Here is an 18,673-nt window from a genome sequence, read left to right as displayed (position 1 = left end):
TTTTCCATCTGTAAAACAGGGATAGTAATCCCAGGCTTCTGGAATGTTCTAAGGGCTGACTGTGTCCATGGAGGTCCCACACAAGCTGAAAAACTCTCAACTGTTTTAATAACGTTCCCATCCCCCTTGACAACATGGACAAGGTCAGCTCCTGGCTCCCCTACTTCCCTCCACCATCCAGCAAAAATATCACAGAATTCAAGGGCAGCCTTCTTCCCATGATGTCAGAAGTCTCAAGTCCCATTATCTGCACCTCGGGACCTTCTAGTCCCAGCATGAGGCCTAGCACATGGAGAGCCTGCCTCTTGGTGATGCAGGGAAGCGTCTTCCCTTGTCTGTGGGCCACTTTCCCATAGCCTAAACCTACCCCAAATTTTGGTTATCTGTTTTCCCACTGATGCTCATTTGCTGTGCAATCCTGGGCTCCTGACCACCCTCTCTGGGTCTGTCTTCTGTATCCTATCTGTACATGATGGTGTTGGACTGGTAGATCTGTCTGCTCAGACTTTTCAGGCTCCCAGGGAAGCCTTAGTGTGAGGCACAGATGTTGAGATGGGTTGGGGTTTGGGCCTTGCTTGAAACATGCCCAAGCCCGTGGGGCTGGTTTCAGGACACGGTAAGCAAGGGCCGATGTCCAGGGACTACACCCACTGGGATCTGAAACACAGAGGTGACCATGCTCTGCTGAAGGAAAGGGCTGAGCAAAGGTGCTGGGTGGTCAACAGCAGTGTGGCCCATAGATGGTGCAGGAGGCCAAGCTGGATAACACAGAGCCAGCCATCGGGTTATGAACATCAGAAACAGTTTCTTCTGTAAAATGGACGTGCAGATTCACAGCTGGACATACTGTGACCCAGGCTACATTAATCCCCTTTTCCTCTGAACACCCCAGTCAATGTATATCCCAGACTCCAGTCAAGCCTTTGCGGACTCTCTGCTCACAGCCCAGGTCATCTGGTTGGTATCGGTTCCCACCCTGTGGCAGACTGTGGTCTTGAGAAATGATTTAGCCTCTCTGGACCTTGGAGGTTTGAGCAGTTTGTGTTTGGTTGGTTTTTTGTTTTGGTTTTCGTAGTGGGAAACTGAACCTATACCCAGTCCTTTTTATTTTTTGTTTTGAGACTAGATCTTGCTAAGTCACTTAGGGCCTCGCTAATTTGCTGAGGCTAGCCTCAAACTGGCAATCCTCCTGCCTCAGCTTCCTGAGCTGCTGGGATTCCAGGTGTGTGCCACCACACTCAATTTGAGCAGTTTTATTCTGGAGGTGGAATGGGGAATGGCTAGCATGGAGCCTGGATAAAAGAATCTCTGACTCTCAGTAACAACTCCCTCTACCTCCCCACCCCCAGCACCCGGGGTTTCATTTCTTACGGGGCAATTGGGGTGGGGATAGGGCGACTCAAGCAAGCGGGGAGCCTGAAGCCCTGGGTCTGTGGGGATGGGAATTAGTGTGGACCATGCCAGGTGGTGGGCAAGGAGCCCCCAGGAGGTCCAGCCAGGCGACCAGCGTCCTCGGTTTTTCGACTTACAATCTAACTAATCAATAATGTTCAGCTTTTGACCAGGCGTATTTCCTGACCCCAGGTTCAAAGACATCTGGGACAGACTGGCGAATGGTGGAGAGGGACGTAAGAGGCAGAGACCAGAGGCCAAGGCAGCTTCAGCAATAGCAGAGCCTGAGCAGGATGGAGTCCAGCCCTGAGGCTGTCGCTGCTCACCTGGAGAGAAGGGCACACACACTAGGGCCTCCTCCCAGTGCCACTGGCCCCGCTGCCCCCATGCCAGGGCTGGGCACCCTGTTCAGACACTGTCAGGTGCAGAGCAGTCACCTGTAAGTGACTGAATGGACAAGGCACAAAGGGTCAGGGCTGCCTGGGAGACGTGGCTGGCACAGCTGGTGAGCTGCCCTTGCAGGAGCACCCAGCTCAGCACTGCAGAAGCTGCTGGCTTCACCAACATCGAGTCCAGCCTCTGCCACTGATGGCCGGCTTGAGCCTCAGTTTCTTTTCTAATTTTTTTTTTTTTGTGTGTGTGTGGGGGGGCGGGGGGATACCAGGGATCGAACTCAGGGGCACTCGACCACTGAGCCGCATTCCCCAGTCCTATTTTGTATTTTATTTAGAGACAGGGTCTCACTGAGTTGCTTATCACCTTGCTTTCGCTGAGGCTGGCTTTGAACTCATGATCCTCCTGCCTCAGCCTCCCGAGCTGCTAGGATTACAGGCCTATGCCACTGTGCCCAGCCTCAGTTTCTTTATCAGGGAAAAAAGACAAAAAGCTCTAAACAACCCTGTTCTCGTTGCTGGGATTACTGTACTAATCTCCTGAGATGACAAATAGGAAAGAGTGTGATGGGGAAAGAGAATGATCCAAGTCCTTTCCCTGCACCATCTCTTTTAACCCTAATAACAGCAACACTAAAAGGCAAGTACTCTTGATGCTCCATTTTACAACCGCTTATCCTCTAATTCAGAGAAGGTAGATCACCTATCTGAGGTCACACAGCTGGCAGCGGCAGAACCAGGCTGGGACCCAGGTGTGTGGGACTGGGCTCTTCACTTCTGCCCACACCTTCCCCGTGCAGGGTCCCAGCTCCCAGCTTTCCTTAAACTTTGTACCAAGGTGAAGGATCCTTCTTCCTGTCGTTATTTATAAAACCCAGGACAGGAAAAGGACTGCTCTGAGCAGCTGTCCTTTCTCACTCTGCCTCTTTCTCCTGGTGTGCAGAGAAGCAGGCTCTGCACGCTGCTCCTTTCTGCAGTCTCAGACAATCAAAATTTCGGCCGTCTGGGAGAACGAACCTAAGAAAGCACGAGACGGATCTTTCCAGAGCTGACGTCTTGGAGGCGTCGCGTCAGTGTTTGGGTTGGATGTAACCTTGTTATCGCGAGGCAGATGAAGCCCCAGATTTCATAAGGCTAAGACAACTCAGGCAACGTAAGAAACATAACAGGATATTGCAAAGAGATCAGGGAGCTTCCTGTGGACTGCACAGAGGGCAGGGTTGGGGACAGACGGCGCAGTTTCCCCTGGGGCCAGTGAGTCCCCAGTCCAGGCCTGGCTGAAGGACTGAGGTGCCCCGGCAGAGCGCTTGGCTCCTGCCAGCACCCTGGGGCCTGCCTGGTACTGAGCAGAGACTCCGCAGACTAAATTCAAAGCAGCTGCAAGGCTGCGGGTGTGACGGCTGGATGAGGAGAGGGGGGCTTACCTCATGAAAGAACAGTGGAAACGGCTGCTGGAGAGATAATAAAAGGATTAACTGCTATTTTAGTGGCCATTTACTCTTCAATCAAAATGTCTCATCTATTTCCTGTTCTCCAGAGGCTCCAGGTCCAAAATTCCTTTGTCTATTACAGCGCATGGTAGCAGAGGCCTGTCATGAGAAATTAATAATTTCACAGGGAAGGGAGATTGTACTAATCTGGGTGCGGGCTGGGGCCCGTCCCATCCCTGGGTCACCTTCTACACCAGCATCGCGGGGGGAGCACTCCCACCCCATGGCAGGCAGGAGGGGCTCCAGGAGGAGCTGAGAGGCCTCCGAAGCCGTGGGAGGAGACTGCTGCAGATGGTGGCACCCAGCAGGGCCGGCCCTAAGGTTCCAGAGAAGCATGAGCTTAACAGAAAATTTATGGACAGAAAGATGTGGGTTCAAATCCCACTCCAATGGTTACTAGCAGGGCAACTTGAGACTTTATTTTTATTATTACTACTATTACAATTCTTTTTATTGTTGTTGCTATTATTGTTGTCTTTCACTAGCTGTGTGACTCAGGATCAATTGAGCACTCTCTCTGATCCTCAGTTTTCTCATCTGCAAATAGGGGTTAACAATATCTACTACAGGGCTGTGGTTCCACCACTTAGAACAGCAACTGCACGTGGTCAGCACTCAGCAACCACCTGCAAGAATACCCATCACTGTGCTCCTAACCCTGATGGTCAAGACCAAGTGTGCTCCTAGGAGCAAGAGGAAGGCTGGCCGGACTTTGTTTCTTCACCTGAAAAAGAAGCCCCGAGTTTTACAGCACTCTCGTGAAGACTGAACGCAGTCACCAGGGAGCCTGGACACCACCCCTCCAGGAAGCCTGTGGGCCTCCCCTCCCTGGACCTATGCAAACTCCATCCCAGGACCTGTCACTGGTCCTGGTCCTTAACGGCTCAGGGACCCATCCCTGAGTATGCAGTCCCCAGGGGAAAGGACTGTGACAGATCCAGGTCTGGGCTGCTGGGGCCAGGCAGGAGCCAGTGTCCCATGGAATCTGGAATCAAGTGAGATCCCAGCAGGTCTAGGAGAGAGATCCTGAGAATGCATTGAGGCTCCCAGCCTCCCTCCCTGGGCCTCCACTTCCCAAGATGGATAATGAGCAGGAAGGCCTAGATCACCTTGAGGGCCCTGATATCCAACACAAATACTCCTGGACATTGTGACCCCACAAGGGAGGCCCCACTACAAGAAAGCCACTGACTCCATCATGTCGGGGTTCATGGGACCAGGCAACCTCCACTGAGGCCCCCATAGACACCAGTGGGCTCACCCACAAGACAGAAGACATGAAGGAGAATCACAGCCTCCCTCCAAGGTCCCAGGAGAGAAAGGCCAGTCCGCCTCCCAGCAGTCCTGGCCTGAGGGCCATCTGTTGGTCATGGCCTTCCAAGCAGGGGCACATCTTCCAGCAAGCCACATGTCCTAAGACCCCAAATGAGCTGGGGCATCCCCAGCTTGGCCAGCCACCAGTCCCCCAGCCGGCATACTCTCAGCCCAAAGGCAAGTGACAAGTCAAATCCATGGCCTGCTCAGTCCATCCTCCCCACCTCCTCTTCACACCAGGCTGCCAGCTGGCTCCCTTCTCCTCTTGTCCTTGGCACCAATGGCTCACTGCCGCTCACCTGCCTATGAATGAAATCAACTCCTCATCTTCAAGGGCCAGAGAGCCGACCAGGTGTATGCCTGGCTCACAGCTCCACAGGCAGACAGGCCTGAGGCAAGGTGAGCACTGACTCCGGGAGGGAGGATGAGTTGACACTGCGGTCACCAGAGCTTCCTGCCTCCTGCCTGGCCTCCCAGGCTGCTGAGCAGGGACACTGCCCCTTCCCAAACCTAACGCTCCACGAGGTGGGGCCAGAGACAGTGACAGTGCACAGGCATGGAGGAAATCGGCCTTGGCTACAATACTGACCCCTGCAGACCAGACTTGCTGCTGCCCAGCAGCAGGGAGGACTGAGTTGTGCCTGGGTGGCCCATGCTTCTTGTCTTATGGAGCACACGGTAAGCCCGGCCCTTCCACTCCCAGACAGGCGCTTCTGCTGGAGAGTGGGCTGCATGCAGTGTGCACACGTGCGTGAATCTGTGTGCATACACACACGTGTCTCTCTCTCTACCTCCCCAGAAACCTCAGTCTCAACCCCAGCGGGAACACTGCTGGCGCTAAGCAGGGCCTTACCTGCTGACCCTTGACCTTAGCCCAAAGCCCCTCCAGAGGTCCAGAGAGCTCAAGGCCAGATGCCAATGAGGACCCAGTGCTCCTTGGTGGCAGCCAAGTTGTAGGCAGCTCTGGGAGGAAGCCCAGAAGCCTTTCTGGGAAGGACACTAGGTGAAGGCCCAGTGCTGGAGGAGTCCTGCTCCCAGCCTGTCATGGCCACCACCAGTGGTGCATGTGAGAGAGAGGCTGGCCAAATCTGCTTAACTTCGGAGGCCACGCAGCTCTCGGCCTCATGGTGTGCTAAAGCACATCTAATGCATGTCCAGTGCCTCAGGGTGGGGGACAGAGCACACGGTGAGGACAGTGTGGCATTGCCAAGGTTCCCTGTGACAGTGGTGCTGACCTTTTTTTTTGTACCGGGGATAGAACCCAGGGGCACTTAACCACTGAGCCACATCTCTAATCCTTTCTTTTATATTTTTCATTTAGAGACAGGGCCTCACTAAGTTGCTGAGGCTGGCTTTGAACTCTCGATCCTCCTGCCTCAGACTCCTGAGCTGTTGGGATTATAGGCGTGCACCACCATGGCGGCACTGACCATCTTGACCAGGGGCCACACCCACAGCACTGTTCCTAGCCCCCAGAGAGCCTTTCCAGGGCGGTGAGATGGGCACTGCTCCGTGGGGCTGGGGCGAGGCCTGGCAGCCTGCGGGGACTCACCATGCACTTGTTGGGCTTCTCACCAGAGTGCACCCTCATGTGGATGAGCAGCTTGTAGCGGGCGTTGAAGGGCTTGTAGCGGCGCACGCAGCCAGCCCAGAAGCAGGTGAAGTCTTCACCCTTGCGCTGGTCTATGTGGCTCTTCTCAATATGCCGCACCAGCTCCTCCTGCTGCTCATAGGCTGCACAGCAGTCCACCCAGCGGCACGCCTGCCGCCCAGCCACCATCCTGCTGGCCAGGCCCAGCCCCAGCCCTGCCAGGCCAGGGCCAGCTGGCAACTGAGGCAAAGGGTAGGGGGGCGGCAGGCCCTGCTGGTGAGGCCCAAAGAGTTCTGAGAACTCATCCGCAGGCTCCTGCTTCAGAAAGCCCGTCTTCCGGCAGGCTTCAAGTTGCAAGGTGCCCTCATTGTTCTCAGAGGACACAGGGCCCGGCCGGGCCCGCTTGGGAGGGCCCCCCAGGTCTCCTGACAGAGGTGGGCTCCGGAGTCCATTTACACAGGTGACTAGAGCTGTCTGGGAGGAGCGGATGATGGGAGTGACGTCAGAAGAGGTGCAGGGAGAGGAGGAGGCTGAGGAGGTGGGGGGCAGGCCCAAGAGGCAGCAGCGCTTCAGGCTGCCCTCGGGAAGGTGGGCCTCGGGCTGGAGGCCCAGGCCAGAGCTGGGCTCACTGCCCAGAAGGTAGCAGGAAGGTGCAGGGTTGGCGAGGCCTCGGCTGGGGAGGTCCAAATCTGTGTGCAGGCCGGTGGCTGGCGGGGCCCGGCAGTGAGTCAACAGGGTTGTGCGGGCTTCGACCATGGCCTGGTAATCGGGCAGGGATTCCTGCTTGATGTGTTGTGTGGCTGGGAGGCCGCCATTCACATATGTGGCCTGGGGCCTGGGCGACCTGGAAGACAGTGGTCAGAGAAGTCATGAGGGGGTGGGCACTGCAGAGCAGGGAGGCCTCACAGCGTCTGGCAGAGAAGCTGAAGGTTGAAAACAGAGGAAGAGGAGATCAGAGATGGGCTGTCTGAGAGCAGGGAAGAGTGGGGTGGGGGAGAGGAAGAGGCTGGGGGTGAGGAGTTGAGAGGCAGGAGGCTGGAACAGGTGAAGAGGAGATGCCAGAAGGACCCCTCATCCTTTTACCAAAGCCAGACCCCACTCCAGTCCTGGGGCCCTCCTCCCAGGCTGCCTGGCGTCTTCCCTGTCCTGGGGTCAGAACTTTCTCTGACCCCAGCAAGTTCTGTGGGAAGGAGGCTGAGGCTGGCATGTGGAGGAACACCCAGGTCCAGTGGGTTTTAAATTCTCCTTACAGGCCCCTTATATCTTTTTTAATCTCTGTAAGTTTTTTGGAAGTGAAAAACCTTCAAAAATGACATCTGAAGTTTTACCCCAAGCAGCCTGTCTTCCCTGCTGTTGGCGTCAGTGGATGGGTGTCTGAGGCACAGCCACGGTACAGGGGTACCTTCACACTAACCGAGGAGAAGCTCCCAGGGGAACGGCCTGGGACTTGAGGCCCAGACACCAGGACTGCATGAAATTGCCATTCTGGGGAGAAGCCAGCAGCAGGCCAGGCAGGGCAGCACACGGAGGCAGGAGGCCTGGGCCTGAGGCCAGACTCAGCCCTGCCCCAGCCGTGCCAACTCAGGCAAGTCCTGGACCTCTTTTCTCACCAGTGACATCTCAGTGATCCTTCCCATGATAGTGCGGAGGATAGCGCAGTGCCAGGACTGGGGTTTGCCACAGTGGCCGTCTTCAACATGGCACACAGTTTCCTAGAGAAGGCCTCTCTCAAATGTGGGCATTCCCTCTGCCCACTTCACAGGAGGCCTGACTCAGGAAGACAAAGGGATTCTCACACTGCAGTGCCTACTATCTTGGGTGGGGACCAGGTTAGATAGAGGCAGAATCACCAGGGCCTGCTTGTCACCAGAGGACTCCAAAAAGGAGAGCAACCAGGAAAGCAGAGCTCCTCTATTTGGCTGGCAGAACAAAAGACCCAATTTTGTGCCCAAAGTCTGACAAGGACACCTCCTGAGACCTCTCCAGACTCTGAGTCCCAGATTCCTTGCCTGTGAAACAAGGACTAAGCCTCCGTGTAGAACTTGGAGGGTGGTTGTAGGGAGCAAGTGGCAACCTCTAGGAAGCGGATACGTGGTGCACGATGCTATTACTGCCGCTGCTACAGCACTGCTGTGGGGCATAGCTGGTCCCTCTGTTCCCTAGATAGTCTTGCAGCCCCAGCCCTCCCTTTCTGGCTCCCCGTAACTACAGCACTTTCAGTTCTAGTCACAAGTGCAAGGCAGAGGAGAGGAGGATTTAGAGCTAGAGGCCCTGGGCCCGAGTTCCAGCTCCATCCCCGCAGAGATGAAGGAGTCAAGAGGGCCCAAGGCTTGCTCATGCCTGGACCAGGAGCACAGCTCTCTTTTCCTGTGTACAAGGAGTGGGGGAAGGGCTTTCTGCTTGTTTCTCAGCTACAATGAGCAACCCTCCACCTCCCTCAGTAGCAAACTCTCTCCCCATCCAAGGGCTCTGCTGCCCAGTCTGTGCCCAGGGGAAGCAGGGGTTTCAACTCTGAGGCAGACAGCAAATGCACACCCCGCTCCCAGTGCTAGCGAAAGCTCCATGCAGTCAAGACCTAGCAGTCAGGACCTGGTGGAGTTTAAAAAAGTAAAAGCGCAGATACTGCTTAGGAGGTCGCAGTGCTGGCCTGGCACAGGTGGGCTGGGCAGCAAAGGGCAGCAGGGAAGCCTCTGTTTGGAGCATCCTTTGGGAAACAGTATCAGGTTAATCACTAATGGCAATCAAGAGGAGCAGCTGTAGCATTCTGGGACTGAGCTACTGGAATGATGGACGCAAAACTGACTGGCATCAGGAGGGGAGGGGGACAGCTCAGGCCCTGAGGTCACATGGTTCCTAAGTGCAGCCAAGGCAGGGTCTCCTTCACCCTCCTGGCTCCTTGGAGGCATGGCAGGCGGCTTTGGCACTCTGCTGCTGAGCCCCGTGCACCCTGGGGAATTCCCACAACCTATGTAGAAATTGTGCGCGGGCTCTGGACAGCAGAAACCGCACCTGAGGGCTGAAGGCATCCTGAACAGTTCAGGGTGGAGTAGGGAGCATCTCCAGACTGCAGGAACAAATACTTCAAGGGAGACACTACATCTGTTTTATGGTGAGGAAGCAGAAGCACCTGCCACAGCCCGGGAAGCAAGCAATGATAGGGCAGGAGCTGGCACTCGGATGGGTTTGAATCCAGAGCCTGGGCTTCCCACGACGCTGCCAACAGGGTGCCAGTGTCCTATCCGTCATATGATTTAAGGTGAAGGCCATTTCATTTCCTTACAGCTTTGACATTTTAAGTATCAAGGACACAAATGTCCTTTTGATAACCATTCTGGACTCTGGAGGGGAGCTGCTCAAATTGGGGTAATCAGTTTCCTTAAGCAGAGACTTGTGAGAGAAGGGGGACCTTGGCCTCCTGTGGCCCAGGCCTCAGGGGGTTCAGGGGCTGCGGTCAGGCTAAGGGTCAGCAATTACACTCAATAGGCTCTTCATTCAGTAACAGGATGAAACCAAAACCAGGTCCTCATTTTGGATGGGCATGCCTGTAATCCCAGTGACTCGGGAGGCTGAGGCAGGAGGATCACGAGTTCAAAGCCAGCCTTAGCAACTTAGTGAGGCCCTAAGCAACTCAGCAAGAACCTGTCTCTAAAACAAAGAAAAGGGCTGGAGATGTGGTTCAGTGGTTAAATGCCCCTGAGGTCAAACCCCAGTACCAAAAAAAAAAAAAAAATCAAGGGTGGGAAAGGTGGGGAACTGGACTTAGGGGTCATGACATGAGAGGTAAGCATGTGGGTCCTGCAGAGAGATTGCAGTGTGGGCAGCCAGGCCAGATCACGAGGTCTCCTCACACTGGTGGGTCATGGCTCATTCAGTATTTCTAACCTTGTTTTAATGAAAGGAGGCTCAGCTTTTGCTCAAGGTCACCCAGAGAGCCAATGAGGGAAGGAGTTAGGACCTGAGCTGTATTTCCGCATCATTCTAACCATGGCCGTGGAGGCAGTCACTTTATGTCCAGGAATGACAACATCAGGACATCACTAAGGTTACGTAAACCTCCTCACCACTGGCTAGATGTCCCTGGGCTATGTACATCGTTCCCCTGGCCCAGTTTCCCCACCCTGGGGCCATGGTGGGTTGAGGAAATCAGGTCTTACGCAGAGCTCGGTGGAGCCTATGGCCCACAGTAAGCACGTGTGACTACTGCTTATTTGCAATGGGTCCTGGGCCCCAGGACCAAGGGGGTTCAGTGGGAGAACATGCACGTGCAGTCTCTCTGGCTGAGAGGGAGCCATTTGGTTAGTATCAGGGAGTTAGGCTGGAGGCAAGAAGGCTGGCAAGTGGCTGTGGCAGGGGCCCAGGTGGCAGATCAAGGAGCCCGAGACTGGGAGGTGACCCAAGCATACCATACCAGCAGGGAACAGGATTTGGGCTGTGGGCTAGGACTGGGCCTTCTTTTCCTTTCAGCTTCTAAAAGTGCCACTTTGGTAGCAGGACACAGTGACTTTGCCAGTGTAGGACACTGGGTACAGGCTCTCCTTGCCCTACGTTGTCAAGGCAACATTCAAAGTGACAAGTGATATTTTTGATTGTCTGTACCAAACAAACAAAACCCCACTACTTTAGTCTCCCTAGGTTAACACAGCTTCCACCTGACATAGAAAGAACTTCCCTGGAGAACCTGGGCACTGCTAGGAAGCCTCATGAATAATCATGGAGATAGAAGCACTTGACGCTTGCTAAACCATGCACAGGGCTTAAAGCCAAAAAGATGTGTGTTGCTTTTTGGAAACTGAACTGTTCCCACCCTATTCACATGTCAGAGTCCAACCCTGCAATGTGGCAGTGTTTGGAGACAGGGCTTCTAAGGAAGTAATTAAGGTTAAGTAAGGTTGATGTCCTTATAAGAAGAGGAGATTAGGACACAGATCAAGGGAGGACCTTGTAGGACACATTGAGAAAGCAGTCATCTGCAATGCAAGGAGCAAGGTCTCAGGAGAAACCAAACCTGCTGCACCTTAATCCTGGGCTTCCAGCAAAGGAGGAGGGTCTAGACCAGGCATCTTTATGCCAGTAGGCTCTGACCAGTCCCTGGCCCTCCTGAGCCTCAGTTTCCCGGTATGTCCCACATGTCAGGCAGACGCGGTGAGATCCTAGGCCCTTGATCCTTGGACCTCAGGGACTGTCCACAGGGACTGGTGGACAGGAGGGGATGGGCACGTACCTGTTAGGGTGGGGGAAATGCAGCAGCCTCTCACAGGCTGGGGGGTGGCCCCGGGGTGGCGGGGTTCCTGCAGGGAGAAACAGGCCCTGGTGGCAGGTGGGGCTGGGGCCCTCAGCAAGATCCAGATCCAGCAGACCCTTCTCCGAGCCGGGGGTGCAGTGACCATAGCTCCCATTCACTAGGCAAAAACCACAGGGAGAGAGGAGACAAGTGAGTGGGGACAGCCTACAGGAGGACACAGGGAGAGGGTGGGCATATGGGTTGGCTGGGACAGAGCACTGGTACCACCTGAGGGGCTGCACTTCTTTGCTGAAGTTCCATACCCAGCCAGCAGGATCAGCAATAAAATCCCCAACCTCCAAGGCAGATGCCAAGGCTTCAGTGCTTAGAGGACCATTATGCAAACACTGGGCACTTAATGTGTACCAGACACTATTCTAGCAGTAGGAAACTGGTGAGCAGGATAAACCCCTGGCATCTTGGAGTTGATCGTCTGTCATTCCTGCTGCTTGCACCTCCATCCCTGAACAGTTGCTACACCTGTGCCAGCGTGGGTGGCCCTGAGGCCCCAGGAGTACTGGCATAAGTGTGCTAAGGAGGAGATGCAGTGCAACAGCATCTACTGTCCCCGGGACCAAAGCCATACCTGTGCTGCTTCCCAAGTCACATTTCACAGCACAAATGCAGTGTGTGCTCATTCCCCTCCACACGCCCGTGGTTCCCTGGCAGCCTGTCGGATGCCCTGCCTTGCCTGGCTACAGATCTCCAGGAAGCTTAACTGAGGCAATAGACATGACAGGCCTTGAAAAGTCACATAAAGTGTAATCCAGACGTCAGGCACGGTTGCTCTGAGCTCCTTCCCCTGTCTGGGCCTTTCTCTCCTATAGATGTGGATGCTTGACCTGAAACGTCCTGGGCTTTCTGCTCTGTCCCCTCTGGGGGTGATGCAGAGGAGTCAAGGACATGGACTTTGCAACCTTTGGGCCACCTCTGACCAAGCCCACCACGCCACTCAGCAAATCCCTGCATGTGGCTGACCCTCCTCTCCCTTGGGCAATAAGGGACAGTCACATCAGTTCTCCAGGAACGTGGTGAGGTTTTGAAAGCAGAAGCACAAAGGCCCTGGCACAGTGCCGGCACCTACAGGTGCGTCTGGAACGGAAAGCGGTCTTGAGGTTAAACTGCACTTCAAACCTATAAGGTGCCCTACAGATGCCATAAAATTTTATTAAGGGGCCCAAGTGTTGTCCAGGTACCATCAATACTGAGCAAGATAAACAATCAAGGTGAGAAAAAAAAGTGAATATCAGAACGTGGTCAATCCCTTAAGCTAAGGACAAGCACCAAAAGAAACACCTGGGGTCCCACTGCCCTCTGTCATTGTCTTCATTTGACAGAGTAGAAAACAGAAGAAGTTCAGGGAAGGGACATTCCCACCCAAGTACACGCACCTAGTGAGCCTGTGAGTTGGGTTTCTGGCCAAGTCTGTCAGACCCAAGCCCCACATCTTAGTTCCTTTGTAATAAGTGGCCTTTTAGAGAGTCCACTCCCAGGGGCCCACCTCCCCCAACCCCAATTCTAGCCCACCCTAGGGGGGCCTTTACTCCGCTGGGCCAGACGGTCCTAACTAGCCCGTGCGTGTGGCTCTGGACAGGCCCCAAGGGTTCACAGCCCAGCGCATTAGTTTGCAGATGAAAATGAGTGCTCCCGAGGTCCCCAGGAGACGAGGGGCTCAGGCAGCCTGTTGGGGGCTCAGATGAGCATCTGTTCCACGCCACCTTCCCGGCCGGGGCCCCAAGCCCACCCTGCTGTGGGGAACGCTTGCCCCACTGGCCTCGGCGGCTGCTCAGCCAGCCCCTCACAGGCTTATGTTTTAATAACTTGGTTGTTTTTTAATTAAAAAGAAATCCCTGGTAACAAAGTGAATGGCGGAGTTAATGAGAGCAGGCTGCAGCTCGTTTAACTCCGTCTCCGCTTGGCCGTGCTCGCCTCTGCCAAATCGTTCCTGCATGTGATTTTATGGTCCCATTGAGGCAAGCCCTGGGACGGAGCCTCAGAAAACTGTGGATAATTTTATGACCATTAATAGCTTTTGGAGCAGAGCACACTTGATCATCACTCGGGGCTGCTTCGCCAGGGTCTTCTTCCCAGGGTCCTGGGGGGGCGGGGGCAGTTTTGAGCTTCCTTCAAGGACACGCTGAGCCCTTTGGGGGCCTCTGGGTCCCCTATCCCCTCCCTCACATAGGAGCTGTTCTAGCAAAGGAAGACTCCAGACCCTGGGATGGGCGGCGGGAGCCTCGCTTTTATGAAACCCTTACTCATCCAGTGTCCGTCCCAGGGGCAGGCCTGGTACAGCCTTTTTCCAGATGAGGAAAAGCCAAGGTTTGGAGAGATTAGCTGCCTCGGTCCAGGCTCAGAGGTCTGTAAGAGGCGGGGCCACAATCCAAACCCAGATGTCTTAGATTTCAAGGTCCAGCTCTGTCCTGTTGTCAACTGATGAGTAACTACGGACCCCCAAACAAGCATCCCCAACTGGGATTCCGGGGAAGATCAGAGAGGTTAAGCAGTTTGCTCAGTACACAGTACAGGCTGAGCTGAGGTCAAACCCATCAGCTCCAAGGGAAGAAGCAGTCATTATCAGCTGCTTCCCCCCTGGAGACAGTAAGAGGTTTCCTACAATAAATAAACAGGCCAGATTAAGGAGAGAGCCTCCTGGGTCACAGCTGGGCACTGGTTGGTGCTCCAAGCCCATTCCAGCCCTTTTCTCCTGTACTGCCACAGTGCCCTGGAGGGAAGCTTTGACCTCCCAATCTCGCTGAGGGACACTGAACACCAGAGCTGCCAAGTGGCCACTGAGGTCATACAGTAACTGCAGACCTAGCCAGGGCCCACAGCAAGGTCTCCTAAAGCCCATACCAAACTGCCCCAGGCTTCCTGCTTGCTTGGAGGCTAGAAGGTTAAACAAGGGGGCTGATGTGTGTCCCAGAGATGCTACCACCATCACAAAGATGTGGGTGCTGCCTAGCAAGTCTGTCAGGAAAGACGTGGGTGCTGTCTCCAGCTGACGGAGTCTGGCCTTTCTGTTCCAAGGGCATCACAAGACCCAGATGGGGAGGCCCACTCCTGTTCACCTGTCTCCAGGGGCCGCCCTGCTGCCTTGAGGAGGAAGTGGGGGTGCCCTGCGAAGGGACTGGCACCCAGCAGTCACATCTCCTTCTGTGCCACAAGGGGCCAAGAGTGGAGTTTGGAGGTGACTTTCCCTATGCAAATGAAGTTCCTCTTCACTGGAGAGGATGGGACCTGTGCTCACTTTTACAAGTTGGAGAGAAATCCTAGAATGTCAGAGTTGGAACTGACTGAACATCTATTAATACATAAACAGACTTTGAGAAGGCAAGAACCTTCCCTGGTCACACAGCAAATCCACGGTGGAGCCTGGACTGGCACTTTTGAAGTCAGGTAAGAATTTGGTGTACTTTCCTCATCAAACCTCAGTTTTCTTATCTGTAAAATGGTGCTGACACCTACCTTACCAGGTTATGGTAAAAGCAAGATTATAAATATGACGCCCTTGGCACTGTGCCTAGCTTACAGGAAGCACCCGGAAAGGAATGATGATCATACTTATTTCTTCTTTCTCCTCCAGCTCGGGGCAGGGAGGCAGGGAGGCAGGGAGCTGTATGAGAGGCATTCTATCCCCAGAAAGATCGAACTCGGATGACCCTGAGGTCAGACTCAGGAGGACCAGCCTCCAAGACTTGAGGTTCACCAAATGTAGGGCTGGGCAGTCTGGATGAGGTCACAGCCAGCAAATCTGAAGCAAATAGCTCCAGTTACACACCAGAGAGCTTCGCAAATTATCATAATGAGTTGGCTGTGAAGTGGCACCACATATAAGGTGACTCCCCACAGGAATTTTAATTTATGCTGAAACCTGCCAAGTCTGCTCGAGAGTGGACAACGACGCATTCAGCAACTCGGGCCCAGACGCGCCGCCCTACAGCCTCAGCAGCACCGGCAGCAGGGTCGGGAAGGCCTACGTTCACTGACTGGCAGGCTTTTAGTGCCTGCCCAATAGCAGGTTGGGGAGAGGCACTGCCCTTTACAGTTTACAGTAAAGGTTCACAGCCATCACCCGAGAGCTTCACTGCAACCCTCAGGAGTTGGCTAGGCAGGCTCAGAGGTGGGCAAGTGACTTGCCCAAGTCCACACAGCGAGTCAGCAACTTTTACCAGGCAAGATAAGAAACAATTTAGGCTCTGGCCATCCAGTCCCTGCCAGAACTACCCCACTCTGCTGTTGTACCATAAAAAGCAGTCATGAGCAATATGTAAATGAGTGAGCGGGGTTGTGGTCTAATAAAACTTTATTTAGAAAAACAGATCTCTGGCTCCTGGACTATTAATCTGCCAATCCCTGAATTTATGCAGCAGTTAGAGATAGATTCATAATTGGAAATGATCATACTTTCATGAATTTGTAAAATGGGGAGAATTTTACAGGGTGGAGTAGATGGTAATCAAAATACTGCACACAGGGCTAGCTCTGCTGGGCACTTCATAAATGGAAGTATCTTCAGCCTAGCTTGGGGGCCCCACAGCCTGGGGTCCTGTCACCTGGATGTCACCTTACACTCCCACAAGGCTTTGCAGCTCCACATCCCTGCCACCCATTCAGGGGCCTGACCCTCTCACACACTGTGGGCCCTCAGAATCCAGCTTCTTCTCCCTGGGCTCTCAGCTCCCTGATTGTACCACACAGCTCCCAGAGTCCCTGAGCAGTTGCCACTCAGGGTCTACTTGTGCCCCTGCACAGGCCTGGCACTTCACATGTATTCTATCACTGCAGGGGGCTTTGAACACTCAGTACTGCCACTCCACTGCTCCTCAGTGCAGCTAAAGTCCTGCCTCCCTGCAAGTTTGTGAGAGCCTTCAGGACAAGGACCTTGAGTCCCCAGGGCTGCTGAATATCAGCGTATCCCAAAATATGGCTTTACCTAGCTTATTGCACACACAGAAGGAAAGACAGGGCTCAGGCTGTGGAAGAGGCTCATCTAACTCTTACACAGCAGGCAGGGTCTCTAGGCCCTGGGCCCCACTGGGGACACGCCCTCCTTCCCAGCACACAGTGAGACCCACAACAGAGGGTGCAGACACAGGGAGGGTGGCTGGCTGGGTAGACTGACCCACGTTCACTTTCATTCCTACTCCAGGCCAGATGCTGTGATTATGGAAACTGGACAAGCTCTGGTCACACACATGCAACTAGGCTGAAGCCCCAGACTGCCATTAACTTTCTGGTATTTGACTCTAGAATGAGTCTAATTCACCTTTCTGCATCTCAGTTTCTTCATCTGTAAAATGGAGATAAGAATCGTAGCTACAGAGGTTAGCTGTTAGGATTAAGTGAGATAAGACATGTGGACTCCCTGGCACGGTGCCTGTTGCATTTGATACCTTGAGAAAGGTCCCTCTGTTTTGCTACCTTGGCAGGAAGGGAGACAAGGTCACAGCCTCCCTGGGGCAGGCCTGCTTTCCTGGGCAGTGTGCACCAGCAGCCATGAAAGGGCAGCCTCAGGCCAACAAGGTCTCACCAGCCCCCTTCCCCAGGCGTCTGAGCAGGGACTCTACAGGCAGTGGGCAGCAGGGCTGCATCCCCTCTGCATCTCAGCTTCCCTCTGAGCAGTGTGCATGCTGGGACTGGTCTTCCCACAGGCCAGGCTCTGATGAGAGGGGCACAGAGCTGATAGAGCACGGGAAGCCTGGTGCACCCCACTTCCCAGTCCAGGAAGGGCAAGCGACTCACCTTAGGACAACCCGCAGAGGCAGAATCTGAGCTGCGTTCACTCCCAAGGCCCTATCTGCCCAACAGATGCTTTGCTGTACCCTCTTTTCCCTGTTCAGGAGAACCAGGAAAGGGAACAGTCAGGCTTTTTCTCCAGTCACCTCAGCCCAGCAGGGCGGGGCAGCCAAGGTCCACTTACTTGCTGGAGCCACTTTAGAGTGTTCACAGCCATCAGGGGGCCTGTAACCTGGTCAGGGCCTCCAGAGCGACAGCTCCTGATGGTCGAGGCCTTACGCCGGGCTTATGGCCGCCCACCATCTCTTATCCCAGACCACAAGAATCCCATAAATTCCCCCTTTAAAACTAAGCTAGATTTACAGGGACTTGGGCCAATAAAACCTGAGCAGACTCACCTCAGGACAGCCCTGCAAAGAAACCAAGCGAGACATCAGTTCCATCCCAGTCCAGGGCCAGGAAGTGCAGCCCCAGGGTGGTCACACATAAGAGCAGATATGTGTGTATACAAATATGTGGAAGGGTCAGCTCCTCCTCAGACTGTTGCCAAATTAGCACGTATTTGTGGAAGGAAGGCAGGCAGGCAAGCAGGAAGGAAGGAAGGAAGGAAAGAAGGAGGGAGGGAGGGAGGGCGGGAAGGAGGGAGGGATGGGAGAGAAAATAAAGATAGGCAGAAATTAGAAAGTTGGTATCATCCGAAGGTTACCAGTTAGAGAGCCACAGCATATTCTGTGCTTTCCCAGGCATCTGTATGCATTTTTTATTTTAAAAAGCCAGGGTAGGAGGATAATATACATATTTTCTTGTCCTCTGCTTTTTTCACTGGATGCTGTATGATGAATACTGAAGTTGATGGAGAATCTATTATGTGCCAGACACAGTCCTCGGCTTTTCCCATGTCTATTTTCCAGAGGAAAAAGAAGAGGAAGGGACATGGCCAAGACGATGCAGCTGATAAATGGTAGAGTAAGGATGCAAGGCCAGCTCTACCAGACTTGGAAGGCACTGCTGACCTTGACGTTGTTCCCTATCACTAAGGAACTTAGGGTAGATATAGCTGATTGTTTTCCCAATGTATTAGTCTGTTCTGGCTGCTATAACAAAACACCATAGGTTGGGTGGTTAACCAACTGAATTTTATTTTCTCACATTTCTGGAGGCTGGAAATACAAGATTGAGATATCAGCTAGTTTGGTTCCTGGTGAGGGTTCTCTCCTTAGCTTGCAGAAGGCCCCTTTCTCACTGTGTGTTCTCATATGGCCTTTCCTTGGGGCATGAGAACTGAAAGAAAGAGTGAGGGAGCATTCTGGTGTCTCCTGTTTTGGGGACACTAGTCCTACTGGATCAGGGCCTCAACATTATGACCTCATTTAACCTTAATTAGTTCCTTACTCCAAATATGGCCAGACACCTTAATATTCAGATTTCCCAGCATCCATAGTAAGCCATAAATTCTGCTCATTATAAATTACTC

At 53.8% G+C, this 18,673-nt stretch overlaps 1 protein-coding gene across 3 annotated transcripts in view; it reads right to left on the bottom strand.

Moving 5' to 3' along the window:
- The window catches only part of Glis1 (GLIS family zinc finger 1), a 200,072-nt gene that overhangs the window by 71,433 nt on the left and 109,966 nt on the right, over nt 1-18,673 (bottom strand). For all 3 annotated transcript variants that reach the window (XM_047563339.1, XM_047563330.1, XM_047563347.1), the window contains exons 3-4: nt 11,401-11,578; nt 6,141-7,023 (exon numbers count right to left, since the gene is read on the bottom strand). In XM_047563339.1, the coding sequence (XP_047419295.1) occupies nt 6,141-7,023; nt 11,401-11,578 (1,061 nt within the window). The remainder of the gene's footprint in view (nt 1-6,140; nt 7,024-11,400; nt 11,579-18,673) is intronic.

Source organism: Sciurus carolinensis, chromosome 1, assembly GCF_902686445.1.
Source record: "Sciurus carolinensis chromosome 1, mSciCar1.2, whole genome shotgun sequence".
In the NCBI taxonomy this organism is placed as follows: Eukaryota; Metazoa; Chordata; class Mammalia; order Rodentia; family Sciuridae; genus Sciurus; species Sciurus carolinensis.
The sequence above is the reverse complement of the archived record's forward strand: the minus strand, read 5'-3'. Positions and strand labels throughout refer to the sequence as shown.